The sequence below is a fragment of the Sphaeramia orbicularis genome, chromosome 5, assembly GCF_902148855.1.
Source record: "Sphaeramia orbicularis chromosome 5, fSphaOr1.1, whole genome shotgun sequence".
Taxonomy (NCBI): Eukaryota; Metazoa; Chordata; class Actinopteri; order Kurtiformes; family Apogonidae; genus Sphaeramia; species Sphaeramia orbicularis.
The window spans coordinates 25445015-25471134 of record NC_043961.1 but is presented as its reverse complement, the minus strand read 5'-3'; the positions used below and the strand labels follow the sequence as shown (position 1 = coordinate 25471134).

The 26120-nt window shown below is 40.9% G+C and overlaps 3 protein-coding genes across 3 annotated transcripts in view; 1 reads left to right on the top strand and 2 right to left on the bottom strand.

Annotated features, from left to right (window-relative positions):
- The window catches only part of LOC115419228 (calmodulin-binding transcription activator 1-like), a 49069-nt gene extending 43353 nt beyond the window's left edge, over positions 1-5716 (bottom strand). Inside the window, 2 exon segments of the mRNA XM_030133878.1 lie at positions 3532-3627; positions 5602-5716. Of these exon segments, the coding sequence (XP_029989738.1) occupies positions 3532-3627; positions 5602-5626 (121 nt within the window). The 5' untranslated portion in view covers positions 5627-5716.
- A 2089-nt stretch (positions 5717-7805) lies between these two features.
- Positions 7806-14316, top strand: dnajc11b (DnaJ (Hsp40) homolog, subfamily C, member 11b). The gene is given in 17 exon segments (XM_030134078.1): positions 7806-7829; positions 7832-7879; positions 8658-8787; positions 8869-8942; positions 9051-9152; positions 9383-9511; positions 9612-9734; positions 9879-9952; positions 10066-10255; positions 10387-10472; positions 10801-10917; positions 11016-11171; positions 11470-11539; positions 11717-11774; positions 12352-12494; positions 12573-12702; positions 12813-14316. Coding segments are annotated over 17 exon segments (1680 nt in total). The 3' UTR covers positions 12839-14316.
- A 67-nt stretch (positions 14317-14383) lies between these two features.
- phf13 (PHD finger protein 13) lies at positions 14384-20595 on the bottom strand. The gene is made up of 5 exons (XM_030134079.1): positions 20118-20595; positions 19141-19242; positions 17305-17484; positions 16798-17218; positions 14384-16677 (listed from the first exon to the last, which is right to left on the bottom strand). The coding sequence occupies exons 1-5, from the start codon at positions 20160-20162 to the stop codon at positions 16445-16447; spliced, it is 981 nt and encodes a 326-aa protein (XP_029989939.1). The 5' UTR covers positions 20163-20595; the 3' UTR covers positions 14384-16444.
- Positions 20596-26120: the final 5525 nt, after the last annotated feature.

Genomic DNA, 26120 nt, shown 5'->3' with positions numbered 1-26120 from the left:
AGAGACTTCTAACAAGTATTCATTGTACAGCTTCAGGCTAAGTGGCAAAGAAAAGGCAGAGAGGAGAAGTCGAAAGGTATTGAGCCTGTTTTAGTCTTTTCATCAGGTTTATTAGTGGTGAAATTTGCTTCTGGTGAAATAATACATATCAATTGTAACGCAACAAAGAAAGAATAAAAGGAATTTGTTAAGTTGTAAAGGACTGCATTGATATTGAAAAACGCAGTCAGTTTTGACACCAGAAACCCATGGCACAACTGGATTACCAGTGGCATTCCTGCCACTGTGCCTCTCCTACTGCAGAGTGTAAAGAATCACCAAAGTACTGAATATGCACAGGTGAGGAAAAAAAATCCCACTGTGCCCCAGGAGAATGCCACTTCACCAGTGCAAATAGGCGTCCGCACAAAGATAGAGCCCCTAGTGTGTGTATGAAAGTGTGTGTGCCTGTTTGTGAGTGCATGCCCAACGGGTATGCCGCTCAGAAGTCAAAGAGAGCAAGCACTCAAAGGTTATTGATAAGCATTTGAGTAGAGGGCGTCCATTCATGACTCCCCTGGGAAGATAGGAATTACACTCTACCTGAGGGCAGATGACAGAACGGGAGAGAAAAGAGGAAAAGGTGGGATGGGAGGGTCAGAGCGGAAGACAGAGAAAGGCAGAGGGACTGTGCGGGACGAGTGATGAAGAAAAAGATACTTAGAGTCAAAGAGAAGATTAAAAAGTAAGAATTTACCAGGACAGGAGATGAAACAAGGAAACAAAAACAGAAGGAGGTGCTGTTGCAGGACAGGCTGGATGCGCATGTGCCCATGTGAGTATGAAGGTGTCTGAGCATGTGTGTTTAGTGTCAGTACGAATAGTGTTCAGGCACGTATGCTCCCCCCTAATCAATTATGCATTTATTAATAGAAGGCCTGAGAAGACAGAATTTCAAACAGCTGAACGGTGCAGCAGCTTAGTTAAACAGCTGAATGGTGCAGCTTAGTTAAAGCCTAATTTCTTTTTTAGCAGCACTCCAGCCTCTCTGCTATGAATGCCAATCAGCGTTTAAACCCCACCCCTCCTGGCTATTCCCCCTCCCCTCCCCCCGCTGTTCTGAAGAATCCTCATCAGAGCCTCGCCTTTGAAATGTACCAGAACCACCACATCAAACAAGCTCGTTGCACATGCGTGGGCACATAGGCAAACAGTCGCACACACACATGCACGCTTAAACATGCATGCACATACACAGAGTTCCTGGTGATCAAAGACCACACATTGCATTATTTGTCCCACAGTGGCTTTTTTTGTTTTTTTTATCAGTGACCTTGGTACCGAAATCCAACACCTTCATGGACATGACTGTCATCTTAACCCATCCTCACATTTACTATCCCCGATGACCAGGACTGGAGGACCAACATGCTGTATTGCTGAATGTTGATGAGCTTTTACACTCGAGAGGGTTATATCTTGTATTTCTAACAATCCTGAACCACAAAATGTGTCCCTGCTTTAAAAAAAATCAGCCTTGGTACATGGTACTGTCGCAATCATCTTTTCCATCTGTTCAGAATGACTCTCAGTGGAGCTGTACATGGGGCAAAAACTTCTACTTTATTTCTGAGTAGCCAAGAAAATCAACCGTCCTGGAACACAGAGAAACCTCATCTAAATATCCATATTTAGTGAGTTTCATGTTTATCTTTGTACTTGAATAAATAAATAGTTCCAGCACCTGCATTGCTACATGAGAGTCAATCAACAATGAGCCACAATTCTGCCTGTACCACAGATCAGTCATTCACTTGCTAATTTAGTAAAGAGTCCAAACAGTGACAGAGCCTGAATGCTAATGTGAAACTGATAGCTCATTAAGTCATATAGAGGTAAGCAAGCTAAAAAGTAAAAATGTTCGACCAAAGTGAAACATTGCTTTGCTAGCCTATCAAATGCCATAATTTAGGCTGGAATCAAACAGAAGAACGGCCTCCGACTGATGAATATTTTACCTCATAAAACTGTCATCTCCATATTTAACACAGAAACAAGCCAATGCCCTTGTGAGATGGCTGTCAGTTAATTATAAAACTCTCCTCAGTAAAGAGAGAGAAAAACGCTCCAAATGCAACTCTTAACTCTCCCCCTACTGATATTAGGAGGCGTCAGGGGAAATTTCCACATTTTCCCCTTTTTCGGGATGAAATTAATGTGACAGAAAGAAAGGCTCATTGCACAGCAGCTAGATAGAGGATGGGAGGGAGGCGGGTGGGAGGGCAGGAGGCAGAGTGAGGCAAGGGAGAAGAAAGGGGGGACGCATAGCATGGATTGAGCGAGGAGTGCAGGAGGCGGGAGGGAGAGACTAGAGAAAGAGGGAGAGCAGGGGGTGGAGGGTGGGGGGATAGAGAGATGGGCGTGCATGCTAATTTTATCATTCTGCTGATAAACTTTTCCTCCAGTAATCCTCCAGCTGGGACGTTAGAACAGATAGGAGACAGGGATAGGCTTGCGATGTCTCAGCTCATATAAACAGCCATCCAAACAGAACTTCTGTTCTAATCTTATTCTATTGTGTGTGGTGGTGTTTTTTTAAGATTTCCTTTCAATTCTTTATTTTGTGGCAGCCATGTGCCTTTTTTTTAACGCTCTGACAAACTAAGAGGGTCTGGTGCAGGTATGAGGCCATCTGGTCTGTTTGAAATGAAAAAGGGTGGTTGGGTGGGGGTGTGTGTGGAACAGAAAGGTGGGGGTGTTTCCATGTAGCCCCCACTCTATACCCCACAGAAGAACCTCACTAAGCGCCATGTCTGTCTGCTCCTCCTCACATCTGTTTATTTTCCTCCACTCTGTCCCACACACAGAGGCGCAGACATGCATCGGCGTCATGTGCTTTGAAATCAATAACCAATCAAAGCAATCATTGCCTTTATAGTTCCTCTAATACACCATAGCAATCACACACATGCCGGGTAGTGCTCACTTACACGCATACACGACCATGTGGCAACCCCAGATTACACACTCCATCTCACTTCTAGTTTAAACAGGCCCATTGAGGATTATAGATACATAATTCCATGTGTACAGATTAGGTATGACAATAAAGTACTGATAGCCAAAATAAACCCTGCCTTCTTTGTGACTCTGTATGGCTATGTGCATTATTTTGCATGCATGTGTGTGTGTGTGTGTGTGTGTGTGTGTCCGCTAATACTGTAGTGGCATGCATGAATAAACATGATGTGTAACAGAGCCGAATTGGAATGACGTCTCAGCAGAGAGACACAGAGATAGAGTGTGTGTTTGTTTTGTGTGTAATCTTGTGTGAGTGCGTGTGTACTGTATGTGTAAGTGTGATCTGTTACAGAGCAGATGAGAAGGAGACCTCAGTTCCCGCATCACATCATTCTGCCAGAAGGCTTTTATACTTGCTCCCAGAGTCACCCTGTGCTATAGACAAATGTGTGCACTGCACTTAAACACCATTGACACACACAGGCGCGTGCACAAAAAACACTGTGTGAGGAGTGTTTGTGTGTCTCTTACTGTTGGCGTCAGTGTCGTCACTTTTGGGAGGGGTGTGTCCTGTGTAACCAACAGCAATCCTGACCATTCGCTCTGGATTTCTTATCTTCTTCAGTCCTATGATGGAGGAAAAAAGAGCCAGAAAGAGACAGAGGCAAAGCAAAAGACATATTTAGGAAACACTCCTGACTCTGGTTTCCTTGGCTTTCATCCACCTCACCTTGTTCTTCCTCCTCGCAAAGCCCAGAAACTAAACTCCAAGTGATATGCATGTGGGCTGATCCATTTTCTGATCCACTAACTTGCATCCATTGTGTCCCCTGATCGATTGGCCACATAGATACACTGGCCTCCGTGTGTGTGACTAACTTATACCCAGCTTTAGTTTCTCTTCTCTCTCATCATTTTTCTGTTTCCCTGACCACTGTTGCTATGATACAAAGTAGACCAACCAGCACAGAGGGAGATGGTCTTCCAGGCTATATGGTGGATGTTGTTCTCATGCCCACTGTGTACTCTGCTGATTCGCAGCCACGCACATCTGCAGTGGATGGAAAAAGTGGATAGTTGTCTCCTGCCATAGTCGCAGAGCCATTCATTTGGCTTTCATTCAGCTTGTCTGAGGATTGTAAATTATTACATCCTCTCTACACACTAAGGGTGCAATTGAAAAAATCCTTCATGCTGTGAATATACATCTGCTTGCATGTGTGTGTAAGGACAGGGGGATGGTTTTATATTTATGTGGTACAGTGCCTACTGATCTGCCCATGGGCCTTCTGTCTCATCTACAGTTCTAGTCTTTTCACGCAACGGGACTCTCAACCCACGGCCTTCCCTCTGCCTCTGGCTACATACTGCATGCTTGCCTGCACTTGTGTATGCATGTGTGTCTGATTTTAAATACTAAAAAAGGTACTTCACAAATATAAAATGCTGCTTTTGTGGTTCAAGTTCTCTAATAAAATCCTGTTCATTGTGGCCTGAGTGGAGAGAGGGTTAAAGGCTCCCAATGTCATTTTTAGCACCAAAAAATCTTTATATTAGCACAAAAGCTCAATAGTCTAATAATACAACTAATGTCTACAGCAAAAATCCAGTGACGTCATTGTGGCTAAAGTTGTTTTGGATCTGAGTCTCATCCAAAACAACACATTCAGCCATTAAGTTTATTGACTTGAGCTACGATCAGTACTTGGACAACACAAGGAAAAGAAAGTGATACTGGGTGAACATTAGCACACGGGGGTGTTTAAAAAAACAAATGTCAAACACACTGAGTGAGAAAATCAGATTTCATTAACCCATGACTTGAGACAGAGATAATATTGCCATGGTGATGTTGGTCATCCCTTAAATAATTCATGAATGGATGAATAACAATCTGAATGAAATGCGGTTTGTGTTTGAGGATAATGACCTCAAGAGTTTTTATATTGAGGGAGTTAAAGTAATGCATGGATGATATGATGTTAAACTGACACACATACCATCACACACTCCCCCAACCTAGATGCAGTCATATTCTCACCTTCACTGCCTTAGCAACGATAATCACAGATTAACACCACATGAACACAAACATAACACACCACCCCGATATTTGTGACAGAATACACAGCAGGTCTGAGGCTGAACGCATGTTAGGACGGCAAATACACAAATCGGTGCTCTATTTTGCTTAAAAAGAGACACGAGATAGATAAACACACACACACCGCTCTCACGCACGCACGCAGAAAGCATCTGAATTCCTTCAGCGTGAACCTCTCTCATCCTCAACCCTTTCATGTATACTAAGCGCTTAAAAGGCACTCATAACCTTCTGCTGTGGTGAATCGCTGGCACGCTTGGACGCTTAGAGCCTACCGAGAGGACAACTCTCCTTTCGGTTATTTATTTGCTGTCGGTTAACCGTGTTCCACACAGTCGCTGTTTCAGCACCAGCCTCCGTGTTTCGGGACGGGGTAGAAGAAAGGGAAAGCCCTGCCGTTATCTCTCTCCTCTCCTAAGCGTCCGTCCCTTCATCGCCTCGTCTGAACCACAATACCAGGACTCTGCCTCAAATAAAAACCGTTATTTCTCTCTTACCTTCCGGCTTGTTTTCGGCAGCCATTTCCCCTCCGCCGCGCGCCTCATCCCTCCTCCTCCTCCTCTTCCTCCTCCTCCTCCTCGACTCGACCTAGTGGTGGTGGTGGAGGTGGTGGTGATGGGGGGGTTGGAGGGGGTTGGTGGGGGGGGGGACCACGCGCGTGCATAGAGAGGACAGCTCAAGGAGGGGGGCGGGGCTAACAAGAAGGGATGGGGGGCGAGCCTGCCGCGTTCCGCCGCACGATTGGTTTACGATGAGGAGTGACAGCGGGGATCCGTGATGGTGACTCGTGCAATTCCACATCTCTCCTGTTTTCCCGTTGGCCCTGCCCACTGACGCTCACGCGCACGCTTTCTCCCTCTCACTCTCTCTCCTCTCGTACGTCACTGGACGACGTCTGTATTCGAGGACACCTTGACAGCCTCCCACAGCATCATCATCATGCTCATCATCATCTTTCTCTCTCTCACAGACACAACGTAGGCCTACACGCACAAACATTCAACACACGCGCGCACAAAAGCAGCGCGCGTGCATGTCTCTTCACATACAAACCCAGTGGACTGTTGAGAAAATGCGATGTAAGGTCGCGTCTCGCCATAAATTATGAACCCCTCTGTTGAATCTAAATGAAAAGAACTGCCTGAAAGAGACTTTTCAGATTCGCGTGGGCTGGCGGGTGCTGTCATTCGCTGTGGTGCTGAAGCTCGCGGTGCTGAAAGGACAGCTCCCCACGCGCCTACACAGGCTGTGCGCACTCACTACCTGCATTCTTTGAGCTGTGTTATTGAAATGAAGTGATGATAGTTCAGGTCAAAACTTACAGGATGAAATGAAAAACATTCCCTCATCACCTCCCCGTGTCTGCGCCTATTTTGGCTTGTACAGGGTACAACATCCCAACAGGAGGGGAACGTTTTTGTGCTGTGTTGCTCACTTTTAGATTCAAAACGAGCCCAGCGATTTATAAAACCGTAGCAGACTATCCCTACTAAATATTCCTTGCTCGTCATGGCTTAAGTACTACCGTCATGTTCTCTTTTCAAACCCACACTGCCACTCTTCGCTTCATGTCACCTTTAAAACCCTCTGTGTGACAGGGACAATCCTTTCCAGACATGTTTCATAAAAACATGAAAACGTTTGCGTAGCCTTTATGTACTGCATGTGTAAAAGCACACAAAGTTCTTGGCACTGACAGAGTCTGAAGGATGTAAAATTAGGGAACACAATGTAAAATGCTTCAATAACACCCTAAACTTTTCTACCACTGAGTAATAAGTTGCTCCAATCAAGTGTAATTTAAGTAAACCATACTGTAATGAATTCTCCTATAAGTATATTTACCGAGTTTGTGGTTGAAGGAAGCAAATTATGTTACATAATATGCAGTAATGCGTATAAAGAAGTTTAATTTTGGACGTAAAATCTTGCTAGAAAATACCATTTTCAAGATATGTAGGTCCTATTTGCCATTTGCCTGTACACACACACACACACACACACACACACACACACACACACAATGCTGGTGTATAATAATCAGTGAGCAACAAAAACTATGACAACAAATATATCTGCAATAAAACTACAGACTACAAAAAAGCATATTACATTACAAAATAAAGCATAAAATTCTAAAATGAATATGCAGTGGAAAATTAAATTAGTCAAATTTAAGATACCATTAAACGAACCATTAACTCTTTCGACCCGCCACAGTTAATATAAGTAAAATTAAGGCAATGAGCAAAAAAGATACTGGAAGGGACATACTTAAAAATATTACTAAACGTGAAGTTATTGGCTCATTTTAACAAAACCCTGTTGGAAATGAGTTCCACTGGTTAATTTATTATTAGAGCATTTCCTCACAATTAAGTGTAGTTAACTTATTTGTGGTTGTTTTAGCCAATCAGAACAGAGACTGGTCTGTAATACGGGGGGGAGTAGAGTCGTTCAATATCTGTCACCCAATTTTAAAAACAGGGACAAGGCAAAACAACCTCTACAAAACAAACACACCTTTTGGCCGTTTTTCTCCTGGTTAAGGAAATTAAACGTCTTCGCACTGACCTCAAACTTAAAACAACAACCAGCAGAGGGCGACAGGCAACTTCCGGTATTTTCATGACTGTAGTAGGGCTGACCAATCAATTTACAGGACACCGGTGGAGTAGGCGGGTTCAAGGCAGACGCAAACATGGCGACGTCCTTAGATGATGATTTGAGTTAAATAATCAGGATTACTACTCTTTACTAAACGTCAGGAAAGAGGTATGAAGTTCTCTGTGTTTCGAACTGAAGCCGAACAATCGTGGACACTTCGACAGCCGTCTCTGATTTAATATTTTTGGGTAATCGAGTAACGGAGCGGACGAGTCAGTTCAGTGTCGGTGTTCACCATCAGCACCAGCCATCCTTGGTGGAGGATGAGACCGGGTGATGCTACACTGGCACCGAACATGCTGTTATATAACATAATTTCTGTTAATGTGAATAGTTTTACACGGATACTGACCAAATTATTAAATCCGAGCAAATTCTCAAATCTTAGTGTTCTTAAAACTTCGAAGATTGAAAGGCCTGTCAGGCTTGTTCAGGAATGTGTATAGTTCCTGAACGCACCAAAGCCATTAAAGAAAATTACAATGTTATCACACTTTTAATGTGATGAAAGTGGACTGGCATCTGTTTTAAAATGGATCCGTCAATGCGGCAATTTTGTGTGATTAGCGAGGAGTAAAAGTAAATCGATAGGTGTGTAAATTCATGGAAAACCGTCCTGTAAATAAATTAAAGTTATTGCTTAACTAGCTTCTTTGAGTAATTGTTCTGAACTATTAACTGTTGGTGAACATCCATCCATACATCCATATGAACAAATTTAACACTGCTTTCAGATGTTTTGATTGACTTGTTACTCTTTGTCATATTTTATAAACCAGAAAAAAACATTTAAACTAAATAAGCATCAGCATTTGTCTTATTAATCAAATATTTTACAAGGTTTTTGTTGATGCCATAGTGATACTTTCCCCCTTGGTGCTCACAGGCTACATTAGATGAGCTGAAAGCATCATATCGGAGGTTGTGTATGCTTTACCATCCAGACAAACATCGAGACCCAGAGCTCAAAAGACAGGCTGAGCAGCTTTTTAATCAGGTGCACCAGGCTTTTGAAGGTAAGTTTTAAGAAACCTAGAATTGAAAATAATATTTCCTCTGTCCTAAAAAATCCTGATGTTTTTGTTTTCACCCTCCAGTCTTGAGTGATCCTCATTCTAGGGCAATTTATGACATCTTTGGGAAGAAAGGGCTGGAGGTGGAAGGTTGGGAGGTATGTATACTGTCTAACATCAACTCTTATCATTGAGTGTTTTTACTATTATATTATACATTCAGTAACTTATCATACAACTAATACATCAATGATGATGCTATGTAGGTGGTGGAAAGGAAACGAACTCCAGCAGAAATTCGAGAGGAATATGACAGGCTGCAGAGAGAGAGAGAAGAAAGGAGACTTCAGCAAAGAACGAACCCTAAGGTTTATACAGTTAAAATGTTATGACACTTCTTGTTCAGCTGCAGAATGTGGTTTATTTTGTAATGTAAAAATGTTTTAATCACCACTATTATGCAGGTTAAATACATTGTGTAACGTTAAACAAGAGCTCGCCTCCTTGAGTACGATTCCAACATCATTTTTATTACGCCCCTTTGCCTTCTTTCTTAATTAATTCTTTGAATCCCTCCTGGTACTCTATCATTATTCAGGGCACTATCAGCGTGGGTGTGGATGCAACAGACCTGTTTGACCGCTATGATGAGGACTTTGAGGAGATGCCAGGAGGAGGCTTTCCTCATATTGAAATTAACAAGATGCACATTTCCCAGTCAATAGAGGTATAATAAAACATGCACTCACTTAACGTTTACCATCCACTTTGGTGCTTTTCTTAGCCAGGGTTGCTGTAGAATTCTCAATTTTTTTCTTTTTCTTCAGGCTCCTTTGACAAACACAGACACGGCAGTGCTGTCTGGCTCGCTCTCCACGCATAATGGGAATGGAGGGGGCAACATTAACATGACAGTACGCAGGGTTACATCAGCCAAGGGTTGGGGAGAGGTACATACTTACACATTGCAACAAAATAAACAGAATATACTGTATACGTGGCAACGTTAAGAGTGGCATTTTAGTATGTCCAGTGGTAAATGTAAAGGTTGGGGAGATACAGGACTTTGATATGGCTTGTTTTCATCTGTATAGGTGGAATTAGGTGCAGGAGACATACTTGGACCTCTGATTGGGTTAAAGGTGTTTCGAAATATCACAACACGGTGGTAAGACCCAACTCCATATAAGGACCCACATTATAACTGCACTGACATATGAAAGCATTCATCTGGTCTTTGATATTTCTGTTTTCATCCCTCCTATCTCATTTTCATGTCAGTTTCTTGACAGCTCAGTGCGGTTTGCAGTTCTCGCCCCGTGGTTTGCGACCGAGCTGTTCTCTGATGACTGCACGCCACTTGGATCAGAACACAATGGGGTATCTGCAGTGGCGCTGGGGACCTAACAGTGCCATGACAACAAGCTTGGTCCGAGACACAAAAACCAGTCACTTTACTCTAGCTCTGCAGGTACACAAGCACAGATGATTTTTGACTCATAAATTGGACTCTTTTGAACCTGAATGTAATTTTCTCCTCACCTTTTACACATGATACCTTTATTAATCCTTATACACACTTAAAACCTCTGTTGTTTGCAGCTGGGTGTGCCTCACTCATACCTGATGTTGAGTTACCAGTACAAGTTCCAGGATGAGGATCAGACCAAAGTTAAAGGCTCTTTAAAGTAAGTTTGTCTCAGAGAAGGACACTATATTTTCTTCTAATCTTAAGCAATAGCAGTTATAGTCAGAGATCCTATTCATTTAAATTAAATTTTTTTTACATGTACGTAAGGCATATGTAAGGTTTTTCTGATGTTTACAGAAACAACTCTACCTTTTAAAATCAAAACTAATAAGTTCATTATATAGTATGATATTACTACAGCCTTTTCCCTTAAGTAGTTGTGCTTGTCATGCTGTCTCTTTCTGCCCTTTTCACTGTCTTCGGTAGCTGACTTGATTGATCTCTCCAGTGCTTTCTTTACTTCTGTGTTCATTTTTTTTTTCCAGAACGGGCTGGTTTGGCACTGTGGTAGAATATGGAGCGGAGAGAAAGATCAGCCGACACAGTGTCCTGTCAGCCACTGTCAGTGTTGGCGTCCCACAGGGAGTCACACTCAAAATCAAGTACTTGCTAACCCAGTATACGATCCCATTTTTTTCCGTGGATCCTCATTTAAATGCAGAATTTTTGGATGATGTTTTGTGCTGGTGCTTCTGTGCAGGTTGGCTCGTGCCAGTCAAACATACCTATTTCCAGTCCACCTCACGGATCAGCTGCTGCCCAGTGCCGTCTTCTATGCCACTGCAGGACCGCTATTGGTCTACATGGCCATCCACAGATTGGTCGTCATCCCATATACACACGCACAGAAACAACAGTCAGTACATCTTCTGTCTGCATAAGCTCTTTCTGATCTCACTATTCTTTTAGTTTCTTATCCTAACAAACAGCTCTTTGATTTAACGCTGTACTATTTTTTAGCTGTATAAATAGTTTTCTAAAACTTCACTAACGCTGCACCCCTGTTGTGCACATATGCAACATCTCAGTCATGGGTGTCATCAGCACAAGCAATGTTTCTTTCAAGCTTACACTGTCATCATAGGGAGGCTCCACAGTGAATCCCAGTGGGTGATTGTTGATGTCTGCTTTGTCTGTCTGCGTGTGCTTCTCAGAGAACTGGAGTTGCAGAGGAAGAGCTCAGCCACAGACATTGCCAAGAAGAAGCAGGAGGCAGAGTCTGCTGTGAGTGCTCACACTGGCATATAAACACACAGTTATTCATAGTGTGTGGAATCATTGATCATTGTTTCTAGGCTCAGCTCTCCTCATCTAATCCGAAAACCTCTCTCCCATCCTGTTCTGTTTGCCCCCCCTCCCACCCCTCCTCCTCTCCTCTTCTCTCCCTTGGCTCCTCTGCAGGTTCTGCTGATGCAGGAGTCTGTGAGGAGAATCATAGAAGCAGAAGAATCCAAGATGGGTCAGGATGCACACACACACATCTACACAAAGCGCGTGTACACACACACACACACACACACACACAGCACAGCACAACAGGGTGAAAATTGGAGAACCTTTTTTAGTTTGCAGCTAGTCAAAACTTGGTAGAAATCCAGATATGTTATTCGAACACATTTTCCTTGGTTGCTGTCAATGCTCAGCCATAACACGCAGTAGTTTCTATCATCTGATGCTGTGATGATGTAAGCCTCTCCATGCTGCAGTGTTTACATAGGTTACACACACAGAACGCCACAGTGCACACAAGCATAAATCAAAACTCTGCTAATGGACTTCCTGTCATAATTTATGTAGAGAGCGCATGTGATTATATGAAGGGTCACTCTCTGGATGTGTTCACAGCACCTTTCAGATGCTCCGGCCAATGAGTAAAGCAAGGAGTGCACTTGAATAATGTCAGTGAAGGCTGTTTGTGCCATGTAACAGACTGACATAGTTCGAAGGCAGACCTTTCACCATTATGCATCCACAAACATCACCTTAATGAGGCTGTAAATACACAATTCTTACTGTACCTGTGTGTTGATGCCTAGGTTTGATTATCCTGAATGCCTGGTATGGAAAGTTTGTGTCAGACACAAGCCAGAAGCAAGAAAAAGCCAAGGTCATTGACGTCACTGTGCCTCTGCAGTGCCTGGTCAAGGATTCCAAACTTATCCTTACAGAAGCCTCCAAGGTGCGTGTTCACATGCTAGTGTCTACAGTTGTAAATCTGCATGTACACATTATATACGAGTTGTTTTTCTGTGTGCAGGCAGGGTTGCCAGGCTTCTACGACCCCTGTGTAGGAGAGGAGAAAAGTCTCAAATTACTGTACCAGTTCAGAGGTGTCATGCACCAAGTCATCTCAGCTGACACCGAGCCACTACGGATACCCAAGCAATGTTAGTACTCTGACACTTTACATTAAATCTTATACATGATTAGAACAGCATTACACCAAGAGCGACATGAACAAAAATGAAGTGTCTTACTTAATTTTTTGTCTTATCAGCTCACAGAATTGAGTCGGAGTCTTAGGATCCTGCTGCCGATGGAGCATCAGAGCACAGAAAGTGAAGACACAGACAGGCAAAACAGACTTTCTTTAATCAGAGGAACCCAAGAATGGAGGCACATATCAAAAATTAGTCTGTTTCCATCTATTGGCTTTCTTCCGTCTTTGTGTTAGCTAACCTGAATCCGTCCACTACTGTTTTTCCCAACGATCTCAGAGCAGAATCAAGGATTCACCTCTGAGATTCTACAAGGTTTATCCTTTGTTGCTGTAGTCTGCCTCTGCCTTACGTGGCTGCTGAAATACTGGCCTGCTGCAGGAGGTCAGACATGTGCCCTGAGCTTATATTTATGAATGCAAGGGATGTATTGCCATTAATGATGTGCTAAATGTGCACAGAGAAGTTTAAGGTTGTTCTTGACATTTAAGTCAGACATTTATCCCTGTATACACCTAAGCTGTGCTGTAATTTTACTCCATATCATCACAGTCATATTCTATATCACCCTGTTAGTTTTAACCCAACTATATTATAACATACAGTACCAGTTACTGAAATAAATAAAACATTTAGAGAGAAACTATGCAGGATCATGTCTCAGTGAACCTGAGGCTGACCAGCTTGCTAGTCAGAGGACTGACTGTGTATCTGTTTTATTCGGTTATTTGTGGGTTAAAATGTCGAGTTGTAATTTATTATGCCTTTTGGTGACATATGGTATTTGCTGCTCATGGGGGTTCCAGTCAGCAGGAGTCAAGTGGTGCTCAAAACTTCTGTGAAAACCAGGAAAAAAGCTTAAAATTCCATACTAAATGGAAGAGTGAGTTAATATTTCTCATCTGTTAAAGGGATTCCTCAGAACCCCTACAAATCTCTATCAGAACTTCTCCTGTAGCATATACATGGTATTTTATTGCATATAAAAAATAATATTTTGCACAAAATGTACAGTATTTAAATATAACATAGATGGTAAATGTCATCCAAGTGGTGCCGAAGCTTCTAACTGTAGCTCCCCACTGAAGTGTGTCTAAACTACTTTTATTTGATTAAATCATGTTTTTGTCATAGATGAACACAGATGCTGCTATTGGCCTGATGAAGCAAAGAGGACTGAATAAAATTAAGGGAAAAGTCTGACATTGGTGAAATGTGTTATTGTGAAAGGATAGAATTATCCTCACACCTCTACAATGAAATCCACAACTGTTGAGTGGACCTGATCTGCTGCTGAAATCGGATGACACATGATTGCAGCGGTCATTTTGCACTAAGTCCATTTTTTTTTTAAATGTACCTTGTTTTCAGTGTGTTGTAAACTGTACTGACATGAGTTCTAGTGCCACCATGAGGCCAGCAGAAAGACCTCTTCTTCCTCCTGTTACATTCCAGCCCACAACTCTGTTTAGTATGTAAATGTAGTGTATGACTGAGAAGCCTGTGTTGTCTGTCCTGTAAAGACTGCAATAAAAATAAACAAATGAGATTCACTGTGCTTGACTCTTGGAGTATTGACAGATGTTTCATAAAAAATACAGTGTTATTATGAAAAACTGGAGCAGCGTGATAAAATGGTAACTCTTTATTTACAATAGTTTACAATAGTTTCACAGAAACAGTTTGCACCACAGTACAGACACTTTCTCAATAAGGGGACAGGACAACCCAGGATCAGTAAAAACAAGCTGTATCACAAAGAAATCTGATAATATTAATTACACTGTCTTTTTAAGACGCAGACTAAGTGTAAGAATCTCTTCCAGACACAAGTGTCCTGAGAAATGTCAAACGCGTCTAAGTCTTGAAATGTCTTAAATCATCACTACCTGGGTGTGAACCACTGGACCAACATTTGTGAATAGTAGAAGACAAGTGCAGAGATGAGCTTACCATCTAAATCTCTCTGAAAGTTGTATTTTTTACAAACCACATTCATTGTGTTAGTTGTCCCCTGGTCAAGTCATTGATTCTGCATTGTAAAATCCCATCCTGGACTAATATCCAAGGTTTTGAGTCTAAAATCTGTTACTCTACAGTATGGCTTTTATATCATCAGAAACATGTAGCCTACACAGACAGGCCCAACAGCAGATGGCACATGAATAACAAAGCTTAAAGTCTTTAATCCAATTTGCAGCCAAGTTTTGGGGAAAAGTGCTTTAAAAACACATTTTTCCATTAATCCTGCTGCTTATGGGAGTAACTGAATACTGCTGTGAAAACTTAAGCAAGAGGTGATAAGAGAATGAGATCTGTTCTTCTGATCTGACCCTTCAGAGACAAACAAAACAAACTGACCCTGCCCATGGCAGATATCCCATTTCTCCAGCTTACAATAGACTGAAAACCAGAGAGCTTAGAAAACTCATAGCAGCACATGCTTTGCTACAAGCACACAGTTTTAACCATTCAAACAATGACACACTCATGCATAATTTCAACTGGACTCTTGAGAGAATCTTTCCTAACACTTTTCCAGTTGACCTTTAATATAGCTTTTTTTTTTTTATACGGCTGATACTTGAAAAGGACGGCCACAGGAGTTCCCTTATATTATAAACTTGTCTCTGAAACCTTTCATTTTGAACATGAAGCAACCAAACTAAGAAAAGGTGTACATAACGGTTTTGAAAATAAGAGTATTTATAAACACACACCTGTTTAACCATGTCATGAAATGCAGCAAAATAATTGACCACTCCTGAAAAACTGCTGATAAAAAGCTTCTTAAACTTGCCTTGAAAAATTCCAAGATTTGTTTTAACATAAGAGGTTTTGTTTTCGATCAAGAAGAGGGGGCCAAGTACTATTTTGATTTAAAGGAGCTGCTGAGGCTGGAAGACAGCTTGTGGAGTTCGAAGATGGGAACAAGTGCTTGGTTGGATTGTAAGGGCTTTAAGCCTCAATTATATTTTTTCGCAAAGTCTTAAATAACAAAAAGAGAACAACAAACAGATGAAGCAGATGCAGACTCTAGTCTCTTACCCTACATCTTTGTTCTATTGGATTATTATACCTCAGCTTAATACTATAGCACCATCTGAAGCAAATAACACAAGGCTTAACTTGTTTTCTCATTTGAAACGGTTAACTATGTAATATTAATAGAGGCATCTTAAAGAAATCAAATCCAGTTACATCAGAAAAGACATACCTGTCCCTATGACAGAAAGGTCTAAGGACTTTTTTTTAAAAAGTGAGAAAAAAAGTGCAAACCGTCTTTCCCACAAATCCCAGCATGCACCATAGTGGGTGGCAGTTGTGAGGGAATTTTCTCTATGGCAGTTCAAATGTTTCCAGTGTTCACAAGACACCAAGTCCCAGCAGTAGCGGTTTGCTGCTATGCTAATCATCTATAGACAAACATCCATTCAGTGATTGCCTTACGCACAGAGTCTGTAGGGAAGCAAAAACAAACCTTAGGAAATCTATAATAGCACTCGAACTGTCTTTCTATAGGATAGGGGCTTGGGATAGGTCCACCAAAAAGCTTACAGAAAGTGAAGCTGATCATTAAGGACAGAGACAGAGGGGTGCAAGACCTGAATTTGAGGAAAGGACAGTCCAGCAGGTGTGAAGGGAACAAGACTTGAGGGGGCGGGGCAAGAGTTCATGGATTGTTCTGGGGTCAGTCTAGCAGATGTTTGCGAGGTCCTACACGTGAGCGGTGGGATCGACGGGCATCTTGGGATCCATGCATCTCTCTGCAGGTCTGGCACACATATGTCTCTGGCACGTGGCTCTTACGGATCTTAGCACACGACAGGTGGATCCAGGTGTTACACTTGTTACACTCGATCATTGCGCGACCAGCAAAAGGCTTCATGCAGAAACACGTCACCAGGTCCCACGAGTCGTCGTCTGAGAGGACAGAGCATAGCAGACACTTAAACTTTAGTTTGATTTCTTTGTCTTGATAATGCCTACCACATATACTATAATGTACGTCTTGTAATAACTGCACCAACACAAAGACCTTACCTGAGTCTACCATGATGTCTTCATCCTCCCCGGACCCATCTTCATCTCGAAATACCACCTGCTTCCCCTGGCGGAACACTGTTCGGTTTCCTGAAAAGCCTTCCACCTTTTGTACTTTTACCACCCCTTCTTCTAGGTCTCGCCCATCCCAGTATCGACGCTCCTCTTTTGGCTCCTCTTTGCAGGGGGAGGGGCTAGGCAGACAGTGGGGATGGAGTGGAATGCTGATATCATCGTCGGGCTCTTCTTTGATCGTTCGGCCGCCAAGAGAGAGAGGGCACTGCAGCTCTTGAACCGTCGAATGGTCCGGTTGAACCCCGGCATCTTCAGCAGCCTGTTGCTCCCTCTCCTTTCTCCTCTTCTTCTTCTTCAGCTTATCAGCTTTCCTGCGGTCATCTGGGTGCAGGGTGGTGACTGTGTGCTGCACAACAGAAAATTGTATACACATTAAGAATATTTTAATAAATCTGTAATTTGGTTGGATATTTTAACAATGACTCAACTCACGTCTTTCTTGGGATGACTGGACAGAGTAGCCCCTGGCTGTGGACGTTTCCTGTTCCTATCTTGGGCAACTTTTGAAGGGCGCTGAGGGCAGGAGGTTGGGGGCCCCGGGGTCCAACCATCACTGTCAGCAGTGCTGCCTGTACTGTTAGGAGGGCTGGAACTACTGCGCAGTGGAGAGTCCTGGAACAACAATATGCTCTATTTACTCATTTTCTTAATTAGTTTATTGCCTTTATACAAGAAAGAAATAACACACCATTATAAAATAACACTCTGATGTACAAGACCATGTGAATGTTTGTCAGCTTTAGCTCCATACTATTATCTTTGGTTATTATCTGAATTGTTAAATTCATACCAAATAGCTGCCACTGCCTCCACTTGAAATTTCAGGGAGGATTGCTGGTGTTGGTTGGCTTCATGTCAAGCAGTGTAAACAGTAAGATTGCGGAATACTAAAATCCTACCACAACAGCTTAAAAGCAGGAATTCATTTGTGCAAATTAAAATTTTAAATTTTTTTGACACTTAAACGCACAATTTACATCTTTTTCAAGTTCAGGAAAATTTGGAAGACTGACAAATGATCGGACAGTCTCACACCACACAACAGAATACAAACAGGCAAATAAAAACAAATGTAGCGGTGTGTGTGTGTGTGTGTGTGTGAGAGAGAGAGAGAGAGAGAAAGAGACACAGCAACAATGAAAGAATCTCTTTGAATGAACAACCAAAACTAGATCAAAGAGACTCAGAATCTAGTAAAAACCCACTGTTGATGGTCACTTTAGTAGTGACGAAAAATACGTCCAAACAAGCAAAAACCAGATTGCATTTTGTTGTCTGTTCTTGCGTTTAAATATAATGATGACAAACAGAGTAATACATAATGTTACTTTTTGTGTCATCATGTTATCTGCACTTGCAACACTGGATCCACTGTGACAAAGCTGGAAAGATTTACATGTAGAGTCAGGTAAATGGTCTGTATAACCTCAGACAGTGCATCTAAAACTATTACCCATCTGCTTTCATAACAGGATGGGACATCTGCCATATGTTTTGTCATGTATTATATTAATCACAGTCACAATTCAACTGAACCTACTTGGAAAAAGTACCCTGTGAATGAACTACTAAAGAGTAAGAACATCAGACCTTTTGTAAAAACTGTGCTGACAAAAGAACCTGGTTAAGATAACCCCATTGTCTGACTATCTCCTCCCTGTCCCCAAACAGAAGACGCAATTCAGTGTGTAAAGTTAGAACACAGCAAGTCATATCCAATTTGCCGAGTCAACAGAAATTGAGATTTCAAAAAAAAAGTATGTGACTTAGTTATTAGTGTCCAAAGTTCCACTGTGCCTTCCCATACAAAAACGTCACACAGATTCTACAGTTACCTGTGGGTATCACCTTATAGATGTGGCATTGTATACAAAAAAAAGCTTGCAATTAAGTAACCCCAACAATTACATGTCACTCCAGCAATTGTTTTGGGGAGGACAATCTTTTTAATAATCTACTTTTACAAACAAAAAACTTGATACCCTTTTCAGGCGTAGGATTTTCTTGTACACCACATTGGCATATTTAATGAATTTTGAATTTAATAAATTGCCAAGTAGCCAGGATAATTTCTGAAGGATTTATTACACTTTCATTAGACCTTTTCCTCATCAATATTTTAATAGATGTTCACATGTGAAAACTTAAGTAATTGTGTGTGACAGCGCTCAGAGCCAATGTAACAGATTTACAAGAGCTAATTTACATGAAGTGGCTCCATCAGTACCGGAGATGGGTGTGATTACTGTACATACATGAGATACTCACCTCCTGGGGGTATGGGATGTAACCGGCATAGGCCAAAACAAAAGTGCAAAACTTGTTAAAATCTTCTACTGTCCTCCTCCTCCTATACGGTGAACTGAAACCCTGAAACACAGTAACATCACTGAAAGGTTAACCCTCATTAAATCTGAACATCCCGACATGGCGTTAACGTTAAACGCGACTGATCTCATCACAACCACACTTTACAAAACTGACATTGATATCTCGATGCGCGATGTAAAAAAAGACAGAAAAAAGAAAAAGAAAAGTAACATGTTGAGTAATACACGCGTGGTTTGATTAATTGCACGTAACATCTTCAGGGACTAGCAAGTGAAAATTCCGACCAACCCCCACCGATTAACCAAGCTAATGTTAGCTAAATTGGCTAGCGATAGACAGCAAATAAGTAACTAACGCCAATGCTAAGAAGCTAGCTGCTGGCTTGTGTCAGTGGAGTTCAATAGAGAAATACAACTGTGATGCTGCAACTAAAACACATTTTAAGACCCCAAAATAATCCAAATGACTCACAAAAGCATCAGGGTTAGTCAGCTGTTAAGTGACGATTAAAGCAGATGGCGTGAATATGATTAGTTAGCCAATGTTAATGTTAGCATGCAGCGCAATGATGATGGAATGTTTTCTTTTCGATGAAACGTAAGGTTAGCTCAAACAGCACCAAACGTTCAAAGTATCATACTAAGTGACGACAATGGCTCATTCTCGCACAGAATGACAACTTTTAGTTGTGGAAGTTGACAGTCCGATCGAGGCTCGTCTCAACGTGTAGATCGTGTAACTTATCTTATTTCTGCACCAGTAGCTAATGTCAACATTAGCGCTGTGAGCTAACGCTAACTAATAAGCAGCTGCTACACCGTGCGGTGACAACCTCGAGCAAGTTGACGTTTGCTAACGTCGTTAGCCACAACAAACTAGCCACTCACTCTGTAACAGTTCCACAAAACACTTACCTCCGGTTGAAATGCATGGGATGTCGATGGGTTTATGTCACCCATCTTCACTTTGTGCCCGACCACCTGGCGTTTTTTCTGCTACGTGACAGGCTAAAGCAACGGGCTAACCAATAACCGACTTGATGAGACCCTAAACACCGAGGTTACCTTAGCTTTTGCTTGCTTGATACCTCACGTTACGGCTAACGTTACCTAGGCTAAAACTAGAAGCAACAGTGTTCCCTCAGTTTGCCACCAGCATAAACCACAACGTTACTTGAACTGGCCCCGGGAACTGTCTGAAGAGCGGTGCATCTACAAGTTGTAAATCGTGTTTCCCGTGAGCAGTAAACGCCAGCGACCGTTATGACAGTATTTCCACCGAGCTGTCCGATAATGTCTCCGTTTGATCCACTTTACTGACTGTTGGGGGAGCGGTTGACTTGGGCTGTCACCAGCTGCCTGCCTCCTCCACTCCGCCTCCCTCCTCCTCCACCTCCTTCTCCGGCTTCTTCTTCAGGTCTATCGAGGCTGGTGAACCAACAGGAACAGTAGCGCCCTCATCTGGTATGTGATGATACTGTCCACACAGAAAAAATATTATATTATATTATATTATATTATATTATATTATATTATATTATATTATATTATATTATATTATCAAGTACCAGTACCTATTATAAGATTGCAGTAGATATACTACAGTATAACTATAATGTTAATAATACTGTTGCTGTATTGTTGATTATATATAAACTATCCCATCGTATATTTACATACTGTAGCTATTAGACAGAATAAGTGATTCTCTGTTGCTGAATTACATAAACATCACTATGTGAAATGGATGCTAAACGTCTGTGGTCTGTGAACAAATCCTCAAGGTGCAATTCATGTTTAAGGTGCAACATTTATGTTTAAGTGCAATACTATGAATTATGTAACTTTTAACATAGTTCAAATTTTTTATGACTCCTGTGTGTGAATTGTTATTATCTTTATACATTCTTAAGCATATTTTAACTATGCTTTTTGAAAAACGTGCACCATGTGAAACATTTTATTATTATTTTTTCTTGACTCAGGGGCAATGGCACAGAAATTCCAACGCACCTGTACTGCAATGTACCTGTCAAATGGCAATAAACCCTTTCTTTATCTTTATGTCTGTATTTTTTCATGAAGAAAAGAAAAGTGCAAATCTACATAGTCTTTCTAGACTGTCCCTGACGGGACAGACTAGAAAGCTATGTTTATACGACAAACTAAAATTTACTGAATTAACTATGCAACAGTTTTTAATTATATGTAATTATAATTGCTATTCAATATTAAATGTATTCAAGAATTAGCCCATTGTTGCAGTGATTTGTAATCATTAATTTAATTTAATTTAATTTAATTTAATTTTCAGTACTTTACGTTGCCTTCAAAGTATTTCAAAACCTCAGACAGTGTTGTGTCTGTGCGGTAGAGGGTGCTTTTGTGAACACCAGGAGCCAAAACCGTGAAAAGAACAAAGAAGTTTCTTGTGTTTCTGAAGCTGTGCACGTTGTTCGTAGTTCTTTGGATGGAAGTTGGTGTATGAACACTAAGATGTAAAACAGGTGTCCAACATATCGGACTCTAATGCTACCCTCCACTGTTTCTGGAGCTGTTTAACAGAACAGTAGCTAAGATTTGTAATGAAATGCTGAGTGCTCCCGTGTACAGCATTTACTTTGTTTTGGAAATCTGCATTAGATTTAGTATTGTTCATATTGTGTGCTTTTCAAGTCAACACTTACTTTAAGAACAGCATCAGATTGACCTCTGAGCTGATAAAAAATTTTGTGATGGGCTCTTGTTCTTCATCCAAGAGACACTTAGGTTTATTTATGGGTCCAGTTGAACTTCGAAGACAAGAAGGGATGGCTGATGACCTGGATAAATTAGAAGTTACACAGACATATCATCTATCTTATATATGTTGTATTTAATTTATAAAAAACTTATGTATCTTTCTTCTTATTTATATCATAATATTGGAAGGTCTGAGAGCATCTTTGTGTGTGTCTGCACAGTTCTGAGAAATATAGATGTTTTTAACCATTCAATTTGGTTCCTACAGTTGGAGAATAGTCCCATCGCCACATTAAATATCTGATAGGACCAATATTTTGGGAGATATTAGTAATTTTGGAATACAATAGCCTACAGTCATGTAGCTCAGTTGACCAGAAGTACAGTACCACGCTGCATGAAGGGAAATGAAGTTAAAACTAGGACTGACACATTTACTAACTTCAGTCCCTATATGTCGGTATTAATATGACCTGTGTTTCCCAACAGTTTAACACGCTAGTTACAGATATTGCTACAGATACTCCAGCTGCAAAGAGCCTCCTTCTGATTGGGTTACTGAAGTGGGTCAGGAAACTTCAGTGCTGCCTCATAAGAGAGTGAAAGAGGAATGAATTGAGTGTGATGTAAATTAGGGGTTAGAACGTCAACAAGGGCCTGAGAAATGCACTAACTTCATCATCCCAGTTTAAGTGAAAAATGATCCCGACCAAGATTCAAGCATGCCCTGCATTTCTAGTTCATTCCACATCGATGTAGGGAACAACCACCCCAACTCTGCCGCCACTGTCTCAGCTGATGACATGAGGTGAAGCAGTGCTCCCCTTTATCCTACACAGCTAAAAATATTTACTGGTTTCAAGCAGGATGATGCTCTAGAAGTCTTTTATTCCTACTCTAAGTGAGTGCAAGTCCTTTTGTTAAGACTGAGTAAAGTCTTAAAGGCAGGGGTGTCAAACTCAACTTTTAGTTCGGGGGCCACATTAAGCCAAATTTGATCTGAAGATGGTCAGACCAGTGAAATAATAACATAAATATAAATAAATAATGGCAACTCCAAACTTTCCTCTATGTTTTAAAGTGAAAAAAGTAAAATTATGTGATGAAAATGTTTACATCAACCAACAATCCTTTAAAACAATGTGAATAACATGAACAACCTGAAATTTCTTAAGAAAACTAAGTGCAATTTTAACAATATTAGGTCTCAGTTTATCATTTACATATGTAAATTACAACTTACAGATCACAGTGGATCAACAAACACACAAAACATTTAATAACAGGCAGAATATTGGTAAACTTGCACTTCAGACATTTCAAAATGTTCATATTTATTCAGGTTATTCACGTTTTTGTCAAATGATTGTTTGTTTTAGTGTAAATACAGTAAAATGACATGAAAACATTTACATTTACAAAGAGAAAAGTTCAAAGTTGTGAGTATTTATAGGTTAATATGATAGTATTTTACTGATCTGACCCACTTGACATTAAATTGGTCTGTATTTGGAACCTGAACTAAAATGATTAATATCTTCAGTGTAATTTTTGCATTTCACAATTCATCCCACGGGCCAGACTGGACCCTTTGGTGGGCCGGATTTGGCCTCCAGGCCACATGTTTGAGACCTCTGCTCTAAGAACATTCCTGGTGATGAAATACCTCTAATAGCCAGAGTGGGTCTCGCAGATTATGTGGAATATGTGGACTGTGCTTTTGGTGAAGTTACTAAAGGTTTCCCCCTGTCTTGCCGGTTCCCCGAGCCATCAGGTTGAGATTTCATGGTTTATGATGATGCCCCTCAATGGCCACAGCCTCCACCTGCTCCCTCCAAAACTACAGCCACTATTGAAATTTCATACCCTCAGTATGAGGGAGCAAAACCATGTAGAAACCATCAGCTGGAAAGGACCAAATATTTTAGAGATCCACCTGCAGAGACATGGAGTTAGTAGAGGAAAAGACAATGCTGCGCTTCACCAACTGTCTTGGGGACATGTTCAGGATGTAGCAGTGCAGAACATCTGAGACACAAGGTGAGGACAGGGTGCTCCAGGTTCAATTCAGCACATGTAGAGCAGTTACTGAACACCAAAGCACTGTGGGAATACTGTGTGTGTGGAACTGGTCCCCCTGTGGTTTGGCCATCCACCCAAATGCTTCATGGATGGTAGTCATGCCTGACGGGTTAGTGTATGACCCCAATGAGCAGAACTGATTTGGACTGGTGCATGTGAAGTTTACCACCTGTCACAGCTTTGTAGACTGCACATTCATGATGTGCAAGAACAGAGTCTTGCAGGTGAAGAAGAACCACCAGAGCTACTGAAAAGTCCAAGGAGAGATGATGGTATGGGCACATCATGGTGTGATCTGCTGGTGTTCTCTGGGGACAACATGCTGGTCCAATGCATCTACCAGGACAAGGACATTATCAGCCTCATGATGGGAAAACTGGAGGAGTTCCTTTTCTACCAGTATTTGCTAAGTCTTTACAGGTCCTGTGGCAACACCTAAGTGATTATGTCACATTAATGTCTAGTCCTGCATGCTGCTGGTTTAACACAATCCAAAAGACTTGAATGTACGGCTGGGTGATCTGCTCTAAAGATCATATCTGGAGGATTAGGCTATGCATGATAGTTTTTAAATTATTTGACTAGAAACATAGATTTTTGCATCATTTTGGACTGTATCATTGCAATATTTGAACTTAATTTTATTTCACAATTTGTTAACTGTGCATACATCTGTGACACTTGCAGTTTGACACTGTGTTGGATATTTACAGTTAACCAAAAATATTTTTACACTGTAATATAATACTAGTGCACCTTGGTAAATCCGAGTCAGTGCATGTTCTACAGCTCACAGATTAATGCAGCATTCACACTGCAGGTCTTAATGCTTTGTTTTTGTTTGTTTTTTTGTGGCAGAAATCAAAATTTTTTTTATTTTTTATTTTTTTTGCTTGGTTGCTCATATTATAATTTAAATGCCATCAGACTCATATGTGAACAGTCTATGATCCTGGAGAGACCAGACATGACATCAAACATATCACACTGTGTTTACGGAGGTAAATATGGATCTTGCCAGATTCCGCCTCCTCCAGTGCTGAATTGTGATGTCTGTTGCATCTGAATGATGTAAAAGTCGGATGAAATGCAACATGACCGTTCAGACTGAACTCCCATTGCAAAACATCAGATATGTGTCCAATTTAGGACCACATATGTGGGTCTGATCTGAAAAATAATAAATGGATGCCATTAAAAAAACAGATATGAGTCACATGCTGGCAAAAAAGTCAGATTTAGGCCGCTTTTACCTGCAGTATGAATGTAATGGTAGCTTTACGGTGAAGTTTTCATTTCATTTGCAAAGTTTTCATTTCTTCAGCAGCAGAAAAACAAGCCCCACTAATGCTGCATGTCAATGTAGACTGGAACCAATAGTGTGGAAACACACTAAAGCATAAATAAACACTGACATAAATAAACATGTATCGTAGAAGCATTACTATAACAGGTCATTATGCTAAGCTGTGTATAAAATCCTTTTATATGTTGATATTCTGGGCCATTTAAAATGGATGGCATCTGAGTAAGAATGAAGATTGATCAGTCTAAGGTTGTGAGATCACCCAGCCTCACCTGAATGAAATAAAAATATTTTTCTGACAACTAGTGTTCATTGTCATTACCAATTATATACATTATGTTTATATTATTATTATTATTATTATTATTATTATTATTATTATTTTTTTTTTTTTTTTTTTTTTTTTTTTTTTATATACATTTGTCTTATTAAGAATAAAAAAAAAACTTACTTTGGATTTGTTTGTCTGCCTGATGCAGCCACACCTTTTGAAACACACACAAAAGACTTTTCTGTGAATTCATTCATTCATTAATTCGAATCTAAATGATTGGAAAGCAGCAGGATGAAGAAAACTTCTAATACCTGCCCCTTTCTTAAAACATCTGCTTACATCAGATAAGTTGCCATTAAAGTAATATCATTACTATCATTAGTATTATATAATCATTCCATGAAAAATACCTTGGAAAATATGTGAAATCTATGTAAAATCTTTATCTTCAGTTTCTTCCTCTGCTTATGTCATCTCTATTATATTGTCATTATGCAGTTCCCCCTCTCGTCCT

Bases quoted from the DNA above. Each gene is read 5' to 3' on its own strand.
- phf13 (XM_030134079.1), bottom strand. From the start codon at position 20,162: ATGGGTGACATAAACCCATCGACATCCCATGCATTTCAACCGGAG. The intron at 19,243-20,117 runs GTAAGTGTTTTG...ACTGTGTTTCAG, and splicing joins CCCATGCATTTCAACCGGAG to GGTTTCAGTTCACCGTATAG. The intron at 17,485-19,140 runs GTGAGTATCTCA...TTGTTGTTCCAG, and splicing joins ACATCCCATACCCCCAGGAG to GACTCTCCACTGCGCAGTAG.